Below are 15,412 nucleotides of genomic sequence, written 5' to 3'. Positions count from 1 at the left end.
AATAAAAAGGAGAGAGAGTTAGGTATAAATGACATAGCTATATAATTTGTCAGTAGTCCCTTGACCACGTTGATTTGCAAACTAGTGTAGATTAACCACTTTCAAAGCACAAACTCCCAAGCAGTATATATTGAAGATTAAATTATAAAGTAGTATAAATTAAAAAAAAAAAAGGGAGAGAAAGGGTGTATTGACAGAAAAAAAAATCCAAAATATGTCTATTTCCAAACGGAAAGACCAAAATTACAAATTTTCTTAAATAGAAGGACCAAATATCTCTATTTTAAGATAAATGAGTCTAAATTACATATTAAACAAAATAAGATAATCAAAATTACATTAAAGCCTAATTTTATCCTCATAAATACATTTTTAATTTTGTTTCTCTTTTTTTTTTTTGTTCATTTTCATATCTATTAAATTTATTTTTTTCAGTTTTGGTCTCTACATTTTTTTTATCCATAGAAATCAAAAATAGTACAAGAGATCTACCATAACTCACATATCATATTCAACCAATTGAACTAAACCCCTTTGATCAAGAGTCTTTGATTTAAATCCCTGTAAAAACTCTTCAGTTTTTTTTCCTATAAAGTTAATACCTTTCTTATGTAAAATACCTATAAAAGTCATTTTAACATCTTACATATACAGTGTACAATAAGTGGTTTAACACCTTAACTTGTAATCTAAGTTCAGACAGGAGCTGACACTTCTACAAGGGGAATTACTAATTTACATTTTGTGGAAGAGATGCATCTTTTATTATTGCTTTCCAGTGAGCATCATCCCATTGATCTCTGTAATTATCTTGCAATCCGAGTAATACTGGTTTGATGCTCTCTAGATACATTTCATCCCTCCAGTGTTCTATAGGAGGCAAACCGGCTTTAGCAGCTAACCAATTGCAATAGCCAATCTAGCAGAAAAATTTACAAATGTGTAAAGATAATAAAAAAATTCAAGTTCGGTATATAATCCCTACAATTATTAAATGCATCTCGTGCCTATTTTAGGCTCCACTTTTCCAAAAAACCAAATTTAAACTCACTTCATAGTGAAATGTGAATGGTTACGTTATCAAAGAAATTTAAAAGAAAATTAAGAAAGAGTTGAGAAGTGATAATCATAATAAACATTGGCATGTCATGAGGTGAAGGTCTCTAAGTTGGAAAGATAAGGAGGAAAAAGTTAAGAATAAGATTTTGCTTATGTGCCTTAAAAAGAGATGAAGATGCTGACAAGGCAGTTCCACTGCTCGTGATTCAAGTTTTTTTATATATTTATTTAGATATAGATATGAATTAATAGAAGGTAGGACAAGAAACAGTTCAGATTTGTGTTATTGTGGCTCACAAACCAACGGTAACTCAAATTCAAACTATTACCTATTACCCTTCTAATTGAATAGAGTTAGAGGAAATGAAAGGAGGATAGTTTCATTTTTTACATTTACAAAATTTTAAATATTAAAAAATAAACAAGGAATGTATGATTGCATTGCTACATGATATCTACCATTTTATTCCTCATTAGAAAATTTTCTAAAATAAGAAGTATACATGTTTACTTCCCTCCTCATCCATTGTGTCCAAACTAACTGAAATTGTCTCCTCCTGGTGCTACAGCTGTTAGATAATAATATTTTAATTTTGCCCATCTCAAAAAAATTTAAAATAACAAAAGGAAACAAATTTGAAAAATCATCACCATTTGGTGGGAATGATTTTTTTATGAAAAAGTTCATTTTTCGGAATGAAAATAGGGGTTCATATGAGTGAAGAGAAAGGAAGTTGTTTACAACTGCAACATGATCAAGAAAGAAAAATTATATGTTTTCACATAAACTATTTCATACTTTTTATAGCATTTTTCAATATGGAAACCTTGGACTCCTAATAAAAAAAAGTTATTCGTGATATTTTAGGACTGCACAAGACTCAATAGCCGAAGTAACCACCAAATCAATTTTCATGCAATATTTGGAGTATTTGAAGACCAATTTATGACAATTTTTTCCCCAAACTGGAGCTACAGATAAATCTTGACAGACTACATGGATTACTTTTTCTGAACTGCCAAAACAAACACACACACATGTATGCTTAAAGAACTTAGAGAGAGAGAGAGAGAGATACCTCTTTAAAATGCAAGTAATGAGTCATATGCTTGGGAAATCCATCTTTTTCCATTTGTTGATAGTATTCTTCAACATAAGCCATCATCTCCTTTTCAGTTGGCAAGAGAACTTTACCAGATAAAACACGTGCTACCCACTTGCATTGTAACTCCGTCATTTGGAAGATGACTTCCTGATCAGAAGTAAAATACATATATGAAGCATGGACTCTGAGACGGACACCAAATATGACACCGTAAAGACATTTTGACATGGCTAATGTCTAAAATATAGGACACGGGGACATCGCATACACGCAAACAAAGAGATTCTAATTAAATGAAATATGAGTAACATATAACAAAATATTTAAATTAATGATATATTCATCTTTTTAAACCAACCTTTTATGTTTTTTCAAGAGTATTAGTTGCGTAAAGGTGACACCTGAGTGTTCAAGCCAACAAAATAGTAATTTTTGAATCAAACACCTAATAAGAAATGTCAAACAAGTGTTTGGGTGTATCAGTGTTGGAAAAGTGTCTAACACGGTGACACTTCAAACAAGAGAGGTGTCCGAGTTTCATAGAATTACATACAAGCAATATAAATTTAATAAATTTCAAACAGGCTTAATTCTCAAGCCTCGAAATACAGCACAAGCCAAAAAAATCAGATTTGATGGCAGATAGAAATTCATGGCTGGAAACATGGCATTTTTTTATGATGATAAGGTACATTTCATAAACTTCATTCAAATTTTATAATTTATACTGAACTTGTACTTTCAAGACTGATGCTAATTATTATACATCCAATTCTTACAATTTAGGAGAAACAGAGAGTGAGAGACAGAAAAGAGAAAAGTGTGAGATAGGATAGGTGATATAATGGAGAACGCGAAAGAAAAAATGAGCTGTAAAATATGTCGTAAAAATTGTGTATATGCATCATTTCTCTTTCTTCAACGTGGCAAGAATGGTTTTCAGTTTCCACAATGGAGCAATGGCATTACAAGAAAGAAGAGAAAACTAGTTACCAATTACCTTTTCAGGTATACCAATGAAAGAGAGCCAAGGAGCCAATGCAGGAGGAAAGACATGCTTGTATAATGGGCCAACACGATTATCCTCAATTGTTACTATTCCATTTGTTTCAAGAAATGGAAAGTGATACTTGTATCTGTCAAAATGAAGCCATAGATAGTACCTTACTAATTCACACATTTTATTCGCTAGAAAAGTTGCTAACATAAAGTAAGCAGGCAAGTAGCCCACATTACAATATAGGCCCTATTTGGCTCTGTTTTTCTTTTTATAGTATTTTCAAATCAATTCTTTCCACCAAAATTAAAATCAATTCTAAAAAATAAAATTCAAAATCTGTTTCGAAGAGCAAAAGGTTTAAAAATAAATTTCAAAGAAAGTTATGAGATCAAATCTGTATTATACATGAAAACAGCTCGTTAATGAGGCGGTGTTCTACATCTCTTTTATTTTTTAGAAACAAAAAAACTAAAAAAAAAACTTTATTGTACTATTATTTTCTTGCTTTTCAAACACCTACTCAGTTCAACAATTTAAAAAATTAAGACCAGAAAACACTCTTTGAAACATGTATTTTTAAAAACTTAAAAACATCTCATGAAAATGGAGAGCAAATAATTCCTGTATTCATCAGTATAGATTTCATAGAAATTGATCATAATAGAAAATATATTTTATGCATACCCAGTGCAGTAGAATAAGACATCTGCATACACAGAGGATCCATCGTCAAAAGCAACCAACCTATCTTCAGACACACATTTTACCTGTACAGACATGATTAATATGAAACTTATTTCACAGGATGCCTACATAGTTTAGCTTACACTAGTTATTAGTATTTCAATTATCAAGGGCAGGACAAAGTAAGTACTAGGCTCCCACCTGCTGAGGTGAAGTGGATAGATAAATGCAGCATTACCACTGCATGTGGAGAGGCTTGTCTATAGCAAGGTTTAAAGAATAATTCTGATGTATTTTATTCAAAGAATAGTGTAGTATATATATATATATATATATATATATGCAAGGGTCCTATAATTCCTCATCTATTAAAGGAATGACAGCTGCACAAATTACCTCACAGTTGTAATAATGCATTTACAGCTAACAAAATATTTGATTGTCTAATATTAGCTAATAGAATATTTGACATATCTTAACATTGCTCTCTTTAGCTTACACTATGTTGAGAAAAATTCAAGTCTCACATCAACTAGAAATAAGGCCACAATAGAATATATATGTGGGAGGCAACCCTCACCCTACGAGCTAGCTTTCAGGGTTGAATTAGACCCAAACTCACATTTTAGATTAAAAATATTAAAGAAAGGAGCAGGCATTGTGATGAGAATCATGAAACTGGCCAAATACAGGCTAAAGGTCCAAGTGGAGAAGGATGAAGACCCAGAGGCAGAGACACTATCAAGACTATTAATTGTTGCTGAAGGCCCAAACTAATTTGAAGGCCCAAGTTAAATAAGTTTTTAGTTATAATTTATTTTTATTGTAATTTTGGCCCAAACTGTTTAGAAGGCTCATGTCTATTTTTATCTTTTAGTTCAGCTACATTATAAGTATTGGTTTTTGTTTTGAATAAAAAAACTTTTGACATTTTCATAAAATTGGGTGAGAGTTTCTGTCTGGGTTCCTTGTTGAATCAATTATCAGACTTATCAAGGTAATCCTTGTGGCGTCTACCAAGACTTATCTTCCTTCACCGGAAGTGGCGTCTATCCTGACCTATCTTCCTTTACCGGAAGTGGCGTCTATCCTGACTTATCTTCCTTCACTGGAAGTGACGTCTACCCTGACTTATCTTCCTTCACCGGAAGTGGCGTCTACCCTGACTTATCTTCCTTCACCGGAAGTGGCGTCATCCAAACCTTCGTAGCCTGTATCAAACGATCCGCCCCGTAAGATGCACATCATCTGGTATCAGAGCTTCGGCTCTTGATACAGGTTCTATCCTATCCTATCCTATTATTTTTCTTTGTAATTTGTCCAGGTTCGTGTTTTGTCCTTGTTTTGTTATTTTTCTTGTTTGCGTCTTGTTGCGTTGTTGTTTGTGTCTTTGTTTCGTTCTTGTTCTTGTCACGTTTGTGTTCTTGTTGTTATTCTTGTTTCTAGTGTCTTTCAGACTTTGTGTCATAAAAAAAAATTGTTTGGGTTCTGTTTCAAGTAAAAAAAAAAAGTTGCAGAAATTTTGAAAAAAAAAAGAGAAGAAAAGAAGAAAGAGAAAAAAGAGAAAGTGGGTGTTTGATCTTTGAACACGAAATTGAGGAAGTTAGAGGCTTTTTTTTGGCAGAAAATCGTGTACCAAATCCCCTTATCTAGATTCTCCTCTGAATTCTGAGCGTTTTGATATATAGTGGGCCTCAAACGGACAACCGTAACAAAAGTTATGAGGATTTGAAGTTTACTTGTCATATCTGTTATCTTATCTGTTATCCTATCTCAAATCTAATCTGTTATCCAAATCAAATCCAATCTGCTATCCAAATCAAGTCCAAGTTGTTATCCCAAATCAATTCTGTTACTCTGATAATTATATTGTCTTTCCTTTTATTTTATATTACCTTGTGTGTCTAATTTGATCCATCCAGGAACTTAAGAGGGAGTGAGTGGTAAAAGGCAAGAGTGAAAACATCACACAAAAGCCTATATTGAGAGCATCAAACACGAGTGAACTACCATTAAAGAGAGAAACACGTGAGTAGAGTGTGGTGAGGTTCTGAATTTTTATTTTTTTTAATTTACTGTAAAATTCTTTGTTCCTTAATCATGGCAAGAGCTGGTGACAATGGTGGTGTATATCATCAATTGGACGAATCTCAGCGCTTATTTCTGGACGCGTGGACTACACAAATGCAACGTTTGTTGAACCGTAACAAAGAAGAGCCCTACAGACGAATAGCCAAATCTTCCTCATTTACTCTTAAACCTCTATCCCCTAGAGAAGTGTGTGATGACCAAATCAGAATGGGAGAAAAGAGAGAACAAGAGAAAGAAAATAGTGAGGCACCACAAAGGAATATGAAAAAGAAGAGTGATACACCCGAGGAAAAGAGTGATACACATAAGAGAGAGAGTGATACACATGAGAGAAAATTTAATTATTTTGCAAAGGCGAGTGAAGTGAGGAAAGTGTTACCTGCTCATGAACCACTCAATCTACAGTATTGCAAAGACAGTAAAATTTCTACTGATAATTCTAATGAGTTTACTATTTCTATTTCTCCTAGTGTTCAACCATTATTGCAGGAATTTAAAAATGTCTTTCCTAAGGAGATTTCTCACGGACTACCACCTTCAAGAGGCATAGAACATCAAGTTGATCTCCTCCCCGGAGCTTCATTGCCTAACAGGTCAACTTACAAAAGCAATCCCCAAGAGACTCAACGTAAGGATGCACATGCCAAAGTTGAGTATGTGAAAAGATTGTATGACCAAGTGAAGGTGCAAATTGCAAAGAAGAATGAAAACTATGTCAAGCAAGCCAACAAGAAAAGGAAGGAAGTGGTATTTGAACCCGGTGATGATCTTGGACATTTGAGGACAAATGTTTTCTAAGAAGGAGGGAATGATGAGAATCATGAAGCTGGCCAAATACAGGCTAAAGGCCCAAGTGGAGAAGGACGAAGGCCCAAGGGGAGAAGGACAAAGCCCCCGAGTGGAGAAGGATGAAGGCCCAGAGGCAGAGACACTATCAAGACTATTAATTGTTGCTGAAGGCCCAAACTAATTTGAAGGCCCAAGTTAAATAAGTTTTTAGTTATAATTTATTTTTATTGTAATTTTGGCCCAAACTGTTTAGAAGGTCCATGTCTATTTTTATCTTTTAGTTCAGCTACACTATAAGTATTGGTTTTTGTTTTGAATAAAAAAACTTTTGGCATTTTCATAAAATTGGGTGAGAGTTTCTCTCTGGATTCCTTGTTGAACCAATTATCAGACTTATCAAGGTAATCCTTGTGGCGTCTACCAAGACTTATCTTCCTTCATCGGAAGTGGCGTCTATCCTGACTTATCTTCCTTTACCGGAAGTGGTGTCTATCCTGACTTATCTTCCTTCACTGGAAGTGACGTCTACCCTGACTTATCTTCCTTCACCGGAAGTGGCGTCATCCAAACCTTCGTAGCCTGTATCAAACGATCTGCCCCGTAAGATTCACATCACATTGCAGTCAGCAAGGAAGAGATTAAAAAAATCATGTGATAATTTGACAAGACAGCAGGGGGTTGTTCAGATCAACTAGTCGCATAATTTGACACAAGCCTCTCCACAAAGGTGGAGATTGAAACCAATGGATTAGAATATTCAATAAACTAGTTACTTATGTTTGAAATGAAAACTGAAATCCAGAGGTTTATTATGAAGCAAAAAACATTCCTCATGGATGCCTAATGGATTCTGAGATACCAAATGTTACATTCCTCTTAAAAGCAGAAAAATGTAAATAAGATGTTTTCTGATTTAAAGGACACTACAGAAGCTATGCAGGTAACTGTTTAACATACCATTTTATGCTGCCACATGTTATCATGATTTGCTAGCTTCATAACCTTTACATCTGGACTTCTAGTTGCTATATGAACCTCCTTAGCAACCTTTGCAATTTCTCTTGAGATGTCAAAGGCACTAGATGCAAATCCAATGACAACCACGATCTGTTAAAAGGGAAATATCAGTATTTAGTATTTACTAATTTTAGGCAAAACTATTAGCGATATTTTTCATATCCAATTGAATTATATATTTTGTCATAGACAAAGTTATGATATTACTTCAGTTGCTGAGCATGGAAGTAAACAATTAACTGAAATCAATACATGCAGTAAATGACAGAAGATACCAAACAAAGTACTAGAGCTAATTGTGTTGTCTAACACTGAGTAAGAAAGCAAGACACGGAGTACCCTAGAAGTAAAAAACGTTTCAACAACACTCACTAAATAACATGAAGCAGTTACCTATATGGTTATTACATCATACTACTTTTCATTAAAAAAATAAGATTTAGATGATATTTACGGTACACCAAGAAACCAGGATACTACTTTGAGAGCAAAAGCCTTGCTTAACAATGTTTACAGCACCTGACCCTGAAAAGGTTCTGGCACTCGGTAATTGTGACTATGTATTTGGTATCCTGGCCACTTTTCAATCCCTGAAACGCAAGGCACAAAATGAGAAACCCATATATGATATATCACACATAACAATACTAATTGTTGCACTCAATCTTAAAAATCTATCTGACGTTTCACGTTCAAGTATTATTTAGCATCCATCACAATCCAATTTAAGGAATGAACTTCAACATTTTTATTCTGTCAAAAATATTACTATTAATAAAAACTATAAATATCTATTATCTAACATGATACACACACAGGGACACGTAAATGAAGTCATATATAATGAGAACAACCTCATATAACAATATGTGTAAATTTAAATCATAAAATATACATGAATAATCAAAATTAAAAGCTAGTTAGTAGTCACATGAGACCATTAAAAGTTAGTAAGTAATCAAAATTAAAAGTTTGCATTTATCTTCCAATCTTTGGTTAAAATTCGATGGACATTTCAAAATGATGAGTTGTACTCGTTAGATAAGGAGTGAACCTCGCTCAAATTTGTGATTTTTCAATAAATTTCAGTCAATAGTAAGGAATATTATTAAAAAAGTAAGTCAAAAAATATGTTGTTAGCATTTCTCTTACTCCAAATGTCAACTGCCATCATATATGTGTACTATGTAAAATAGGAAAACAATAATATATCTAAGTTGTGTCAAAGCTCTATCATAAAGTTGTCACTATTTTTTTTATTGTATTTTTCAACTATTTGAAAGCGAGTTATTTTACAATGTAGTTGGCTACTATTGCTGTAAAAGATAATTTAGTGAACAAAATAATTTTCTCTATTTTAGTAGATTTTTTTAACATAATAAGATTTTTCGTAAAAAATAATGTTTAACATAGATACCAATTTGTACTATAAATTCATTAGTGTCCTTGGTGACATGAAATTGGGGACTGTCATTTGCAATTTTAATCTTTTTAAAAAAAGATTTATTTTATCTTTTATATAAATATATTCTCTATTTAATGTTATTAGATGAATTTAAAAAACACATAATTATAAATACATAAAAATATGAATTTTGATGATAGTTAATATATATTTATCGGATGAATTTTAATTTTGATATTTAGTCCCCAGTCCTTAAATCATGGGTCCGCCCCCTGAATACTATGGCACTATTCTGTACTTACCAGGAATTGTGGGTAACCTGGGTTGAGTGAAGTGCCCCGTGCAGACAACAACCGCTCCAAAAACCTCCCGAGTCAAAACCGAGTCACGATTCCTCCTCGACTCAACCACCCACGAGTCACTCTTTTCCGAAACTAGCTCGACCCGAACCACCTCGCTCCCGAACCGGGTCAGACCGCGGAGCCCAAACTCGTCCGAGAACCGGTTCAAGAACCACAGCACCTCCTCGTGACCCGGGAACGTTCTCGGGTCACCATTGTTGCGGTTCGGGAACGGGTAGTCGAGGAAGCCCATGAGCTGCCTCGGGAGGTTGGTGCGGAGGGAACGGTAGAGGCTCGTGTGCACCACCTCCCGGTTCGGGTCCAAGCCCACAGGGTCGGAGTCGGTTCGCGGATCGTAGCTCCATGTTCCTCCGAGGTGGTTGCTTTTCTCGAATACGACGACGTCGAGGCCCTCGCGGCGGAGGGAGCGCGCGGCGGCGAGGCCAGCCACGCCAGCGCCGATGACTGCGACTCGGAGAGGGTGGGTCATTGGGATGGAGAAGGTTAGCGTGGCATGGGTTGTTATTGGGGAACGTGAACTTGAACTTAATTCGCACACAGCTCTCTGAAAATGAAAGATCAAAATACAAATTTAGTTTCTGAAAATCTAAAAATTGTGATAAATACATTCGATGGTAAACTTTTGTGTGTCATCTCCTATAACAATGAAAAATTTAATCCCTAATAAAAATGTAAGATTTAGTTTATGAAAATATTCAGACTTTAACAATAGACTCTGAACTAATTATTATTTTTAAATTGTAAGTTAGTACTCATATTTACTTGATACTTATATTAAAAGATAATTTAAAAATTAGAGTACATAAGTATTAAACTAATAGAAAAGTAAATTACAACATATAATAATAATAATAATTATTCATAATCTATTATTAATATTTGGATATATTTATGAGCGAAGTAAGAAGACAAAAAGTCAACAAAAAATATATTATGATAAATACATTCATATATTGACAATTCAGTTAACCATCTAGTTTATTTATCACAATCTTAAGAAAAAAATACATAATAATTATTATCAAAACTAATAAAAATAGTTAAATTAATTTGTTTTAATTAATATTGTCATAAATTTAAATTTTTTTATTTTAAAATATCCCAAGATTAATTAGTTTAAGTAGTGATCAAATATAATGATACTATTCATGATTCAAGGAACAATTGTTCAGTAATGAATATGAATCATATAGTTAATAGCTTAATCATTGTATCAACTTTCATAAAAAAATGGTGATATCTTGTTAATACCTAGATTTCACGGTAAATTAGAGCTAATAGAGGAAATTAGAAACTAGATATTAATACATTTTGTAAGTGGTTATATATTTTTTTTAATTAAGAGAAAAAATATTACGTTTCTTATATATAGAAACAATGTAGTAATATATAATTTTTAATATTTATAAAATAAATATTAATTATATTTTAAAAAAGATTAACATTTATTATAAAATTAACTTTTTAATGAATTTTAACTTAAGAGATTTGAGAAAAAAAATACTTCTTTAATGATTTCTTTTTTTTTTTTTGCCATGTTTAAATGTCTAGAAGCAAAACCTCACATTTTAAAACTGTCACATACTCACATTTTTTATGAATAAATCTAAAATTTGGGTTGACAAAAGAAGTGCATTTGAATTATCTTAAACATACGCTTACAACCACTTTTGTAGAGAAAAAAAATTAGGCTTTCAAATTTTAGCTAATAAATGCTTCATGATATTTTTTACATACATTGATATATTGAAATACTTTAGTAATATTGTCACCATTCCGTTATCTTCATTGTCATTGTTGCAATCACAATTTCACCATTACTATTGTCATTACCTAACATTTTTTTTAAGAAAAATATATTAATTTTTATTAAATATTTTATGTTATTTTTTTATAGAAAATAATAACAATAAAATTATGTTGGGTTAAATATTTTTGAGCCTTTAGTCTTGGGAAGTCCAATTAACTCTAAAAGCCGATAGGTTTTTTGAAAACCTAGCCTGCTCCTTACGCCATCTCTTTTTTGCTGTCTTCTTTGGAGACCATCCGTGAGAATTGCGAAGGGAGGAGAGAGAGAGGAAACATATAGGATCATTGTTTTGGCTGCTTTGCTTGGAGGAATGTATAATCAAGGTAAGGGGGAGTGAATTCTCTCTCTTCTTCTTTTGTTTTCTTCTCTTCTCTTCCATCATAGACAAACTTTACAATCCTATGTTTATATGTATTGTGTGCTTAAATTCTCGGACAAACTGTGAATAGCCCAAAATCACTTCCTATTTTTTGAAGTGGTGAATTTGATGTTTGGATGTTCTTAATGTTATCTTTTTTTCGCTAATTAAGGATTTTGACTAATTATGTTTAATTATATATGAGTAATACCTATACCTATATATATATATATATATATATAAAACATCCTGATTTGTAGTATAAATATATACATTTATTTAGCGACATGGCTACAACAATTTATTTTATATTGTAATTTCGTATATGATATATATTTACTTAAGTATACTTTTGTGATTCATGAGTCCAGAATTCTTACATTTAAAAATATGTACTCATATTATTATTATAGTATATATGTGTTTAGTGCAGTGATTATATATTTTCCATATATTTAGAAGCTTTGAAGTTAAGTATATTTTATTATTAGTATTATTATACATATAATTAAATACTTATATGATGTATTGCTTTCTATTGCAAATTGATGTCTATGATTTTGTAGTGTTATTATCACATAATTTCAAAAGTTATTATTATGTTGGAATAAGAAAATATTATTATTTGATTTTATGCATGTATATTGTGTCCTATAAATATTACTATGATACACAATGTTAATATTATGATCGATATTATGATTGAATGCATGATGTCTATGAATGAATGTGAATGCAATATGTGATGGTATGTGTAGGTGTTACAAAAATATTAGGAGAACGTAGTCCTCCCTGAATAGGAATCTCCAAGAGACTTTGAAAATAAACCATGTGCATATTATCTGTGAATCATGCACCATGTTGTGCATATATATTTTGAAGTGAATGATGTTTATGAATTTAACTAGCGAGGTCATGAATGAGTTGATGTATGACTCTGACCATAAGAGTGCGACAATTTAGAATCTCCTTTAAGTTCATGTTGATCACATGTGTTAGGAAGAAGATGCAGCAGGAAGACATCTCTCACGTAAAGTTGCATTCATGGATAAGTTGAGTCATGCCTTGTATGGACCAAGGGTTAGTTGGTTAAGTCGTTGGGTAGTTAGTTGCAATAGTTACGAAACCGTTGCTAGAATTTGTTAAACTCATTGTATAAAAGCTTGTCCCGGAACTGGAATAAAGAAGAAGAAATACATTTCGAGAATTATAGCTTAGTCAGGAGGTTCCTTGGCCTCGAATCAAGGAAAACACGTCTCTCTCCGTTACTCTCACCTTCTTCCTCCTTTCTCCTCTAACCAGCGCATAACAATTGGTCCGACCTGCCGCCCATGACTGCCTTCCATGGTTGCCTCTACCCCTACTCCGGCTATGCCATAACACACCACCCTCCGCAAGAGCCATCCCTTCCGTCTCAGTTCCCACCCTCCCCTTATATACATCCAGCTCAATCCCTTGGGATTGATTTTGAGAGTACCTGGATCCACTTGCTAGCCTTGTGCGATACCCGGATGCCATGGTTTCCTTCTTCGGTGCAGCCACCACTGCCGCCGCCGCCGCTGCTGCCAACTATTGATTTTGCGAGTACCCAACACCGTATGTTCAGCTTGTTTAGTACCACCACTCTGCAAACCGTGCCACCTTCCATGGATCCTATAACACCAACGGCAATGCTGGAACATCAAAACACAGCTCCGTCCTCCTCCGCACAACCACCACCTACAGCAGCACCCATGTCAGCTCCATCCTCCGCACAACCACCACCCACAACAGCACCCACGACAGTCGCACCCATGGCTCCGCTGCCACTTCCCCGCTTTCATACGACCAACCGCCACTTCCAGCTCAATCGTTATCGCCACGACCATTTCCGCAAAATCCCTTACGGCAATGACACCATCTTGCTCCGCAACGATGCCATCAAGCATCAAATTCCTCCGTGCTTGGTTTGGATTCTTTTCACCGTCAAGACTTGGCCTTGCTCCATCTGTCATCGACGACGACACCCGCCGCCACACCCGCCACCACATCCACCACCACCACCCCCGAAGCCACCGCCTCAACCACAATCATGGCTGGCACAGGCTGAGCTTCCATTTTACTCATGTTCTATTTTTCTGCACCCAACACCTTGAGGACAAGGTGTTTTTGATGGGGTAGGGAATGTTAGGAAGAAGATGCAGCTGGAAGACATCTCTCACGTAAAGCTGCATGCATGGATAAGTTGAGTCATGCCTTGTGTGGACCAAGGGTTAGTTGGTTAGGTCATTGGGTAGTTAGTTGCAGTAGTTACGAAACAGTTGCTAGAGTTTGTTAAACTCATTGTATAAAAGCTTGTCCCGAAACTGGAATAAAGAAGAAGAAATACATTTCGAGAAATATAGCTTAGTCAGGAGGTTCCTTGGCCTCGAATCAAGGAAAACGCGTCTCTCTCCGTTACTCTCACCTTCTTCCTCCTTTCTCCTCTAACCAGCGCATAACAACATGGGTTGGAGTATCCTTAAAAGGCCGGAACACCCTAATGCATTGCCGGTAGTGTCATCTCGATGAGAGTGATAGTGTCAAGTTGTCCATTGTGCGACAATCTATCGACTACATGGACTCTCAGGCTACATTCACAAAGTATTTTCAAAATGGTACCACATGCATGCAAATCCATAAGTTAAATGTGAATCATCTTGCATGTGTATCTATGTGTATGAGACATTTGAAGTGGATGTTGTGTGTTTTTGTGATACAATTATTTATAATATATTTTTTCTTTTTATGTCTTCTTTGAGTTTTAAATGTTTGTGAGATATACCTCACTCTCCATTTGTTTATCTCATGTTTGTGTTTAGGTTGAATGTCACCCTTATAGATGAGACTCTATAAGGTCATGATGATGATGTTGGAGGAGAAGCTTAGACTTATGTTTATTGTCTTTTATTTTTAGTTTTATTTGGGACTCTAAAGCTCTGATGGGTTGTGAGATCGGGGATTGATTTATTTTTTTATGTTTATATTTTTTTATAACTAAATTAGTAATTTTCATTTCTTAAGTTTGATTATGTTTTAAGGAATTGTAAGATCAAATGTGAGCCAATATATTTTTGTTGACAATATTAATATTTATTTGAGTTTGAATTATTTGAGTTATGTATGTGATGACCTTTACTGCATGATTGTGAAAGTATTAAATTTAGTATTTTATTTTGAAATAAATTATTATTTGTTTATTTAATTGTTAGCTACATGACATCGTTGTCGTCACCACCACCATTCCATCGCTACTACCGCCATCATTCCACTGCCTCCATCGTCATTGCTACTATTTCATCCACCATCACAACACCACCCATAATTTTAAAAATCGAACCGACGATTGATTAGGTCAAGACATTGGGTCATTAGGTCAATGGTTGAACTATTGAGTCACTAATAGACCTGGATGACCTGATTTTATTAAAAAAATAATTAAATTTTATATCCAACTTTAATTGACTCGCATGACTCAACCCATGTTTCTTTCCTTGGGCGTGGCCCGACCGGGTTCAGTAATCATTGATTTAACTCCAAATCTGACCAAATTGTATTGGGTTACATCAAGTTTATTGCGTGATTGATCTGATAGACAACTGGTCTCGACTAGAATAAATTTTGATCATCAAGAATTAAAGAATCACATAAATGATATTGCCACAATAAGAAATATTTTTGTCATAGCAAAAAAGGAAAAAAGGACTCTTGAT

At 34.1% G+C, this 15,412-nt stretch overlaps 1 protein-coding gene and 1 long non-coding RNA gene across 4 annotated transcripts; one reads left to right on the top strand and one right to left on the bottom strand.

Annotated features, from left to right (window-relative positions):
• Nucleotides 1-489: 489 nt before the first annotated feature.
• Nucleotides 490-10,151, bottom strand: LOC114377356 (flavin-containing monooxygenase FMO GS-OX-like 3). 3 transcript variants are annotated; one of them, XM_028335828.1, is made up of 7 exons: nt 9,454-10,149; nt 8,266-8,336; nt 7,687-7,836; nt 3,850-3,932; nt 3,166-3,301; nt 2,139-2,312; nt 490-919 (listed from the first exon to the last, which is right to left on the bottom strand). In XM_028335828.1, the coding sequence occupies exons 1-7, from the start codon at nt 9,980-9,982 to the stop codon at nt 731-733; spliced, it is 1,332 nt and encodes a 443-aa protein (XP_028191629.1). In that variant the 5' UTR covers nt 9,983-10,149; the 3' UTR covers nt 490-730. The 3 variants fall into 3 exon arrangements, with proteins under 3 accessions (XP_028191629.1, XP_028191631.1, XP_028191630.1); XM_028335829.1 differs by lacking the exon at nt 490-919 and adding an exon at nt 1,519-1,628 and having other exon boundaries at nt 9,454-10,151; XM_028335830.1 differs by lacking the exons at nt 3,166-3,301; nt 3,850-3,932 and having other exon boundaries at nt 9,454-10,151.
• A 1,374-nt stretch (nt 10,152-11,525) lies between these two features.
• Nucleotides 11,526-14,791, top strand: LOC114377357. Its single transcript, XR_003659068.1, has 2 exons — nt 11,526-11,646; nt 14,522-14,791. It is a non-coding gene; the product is annotated as an uncharacterized LOC114377357 (long non-coding RNA).
• Nucleotides 14,792-15,412: the final 621 nt, after the last annotated feature.

The sequence above is a fragment of the Glycine soja genome, chromosome 11, assembly GCF_004193775.1.
Source record: "Glycine soja cultivar W05 chromosome 11, ASM419377v2, whole genome shotgun sequence".
Classification (NCBI taxonomy): Eukaryota; Viridiplantae; Streptophyta; class Magnoliopsida; order Fabales; family Fabaceae; genus Glycine; species Glycine soja.
The sequence above is the reverse complement of the archived record's forward strand: the minus strand, read 5'-3'. Positions and strand labels throughout refer to the sequence as shown.

What these genes read in the sequence shown, in the direction of transcription:
- LOC114377356 (XM_028335828.1), bottom strand. Translation starts at nt 9,982, where the DNA reads ATGACCCACCCTCTCCGAGTCGCAGTCATCGGCGCTGGCGTGGCTGGC. An exon ending in GTCTTATTCTACTGCACTGG is followed by an intron (nt 3,302 to 3,849) that starts GTATGCATAAAA and finishes TCATTTTGACAG; the next exon opens with ATACAAGTATCACTTTCCAT. An exon ending in TCATTGGTATACCTGAAAAG is followed by an intron (nt 2,313 to 3,165) that starts GTAATTGGTAAC and finishes ACTTCTGATCAG; the next exon opens with GAAGTCATCTTCCAAATGAC.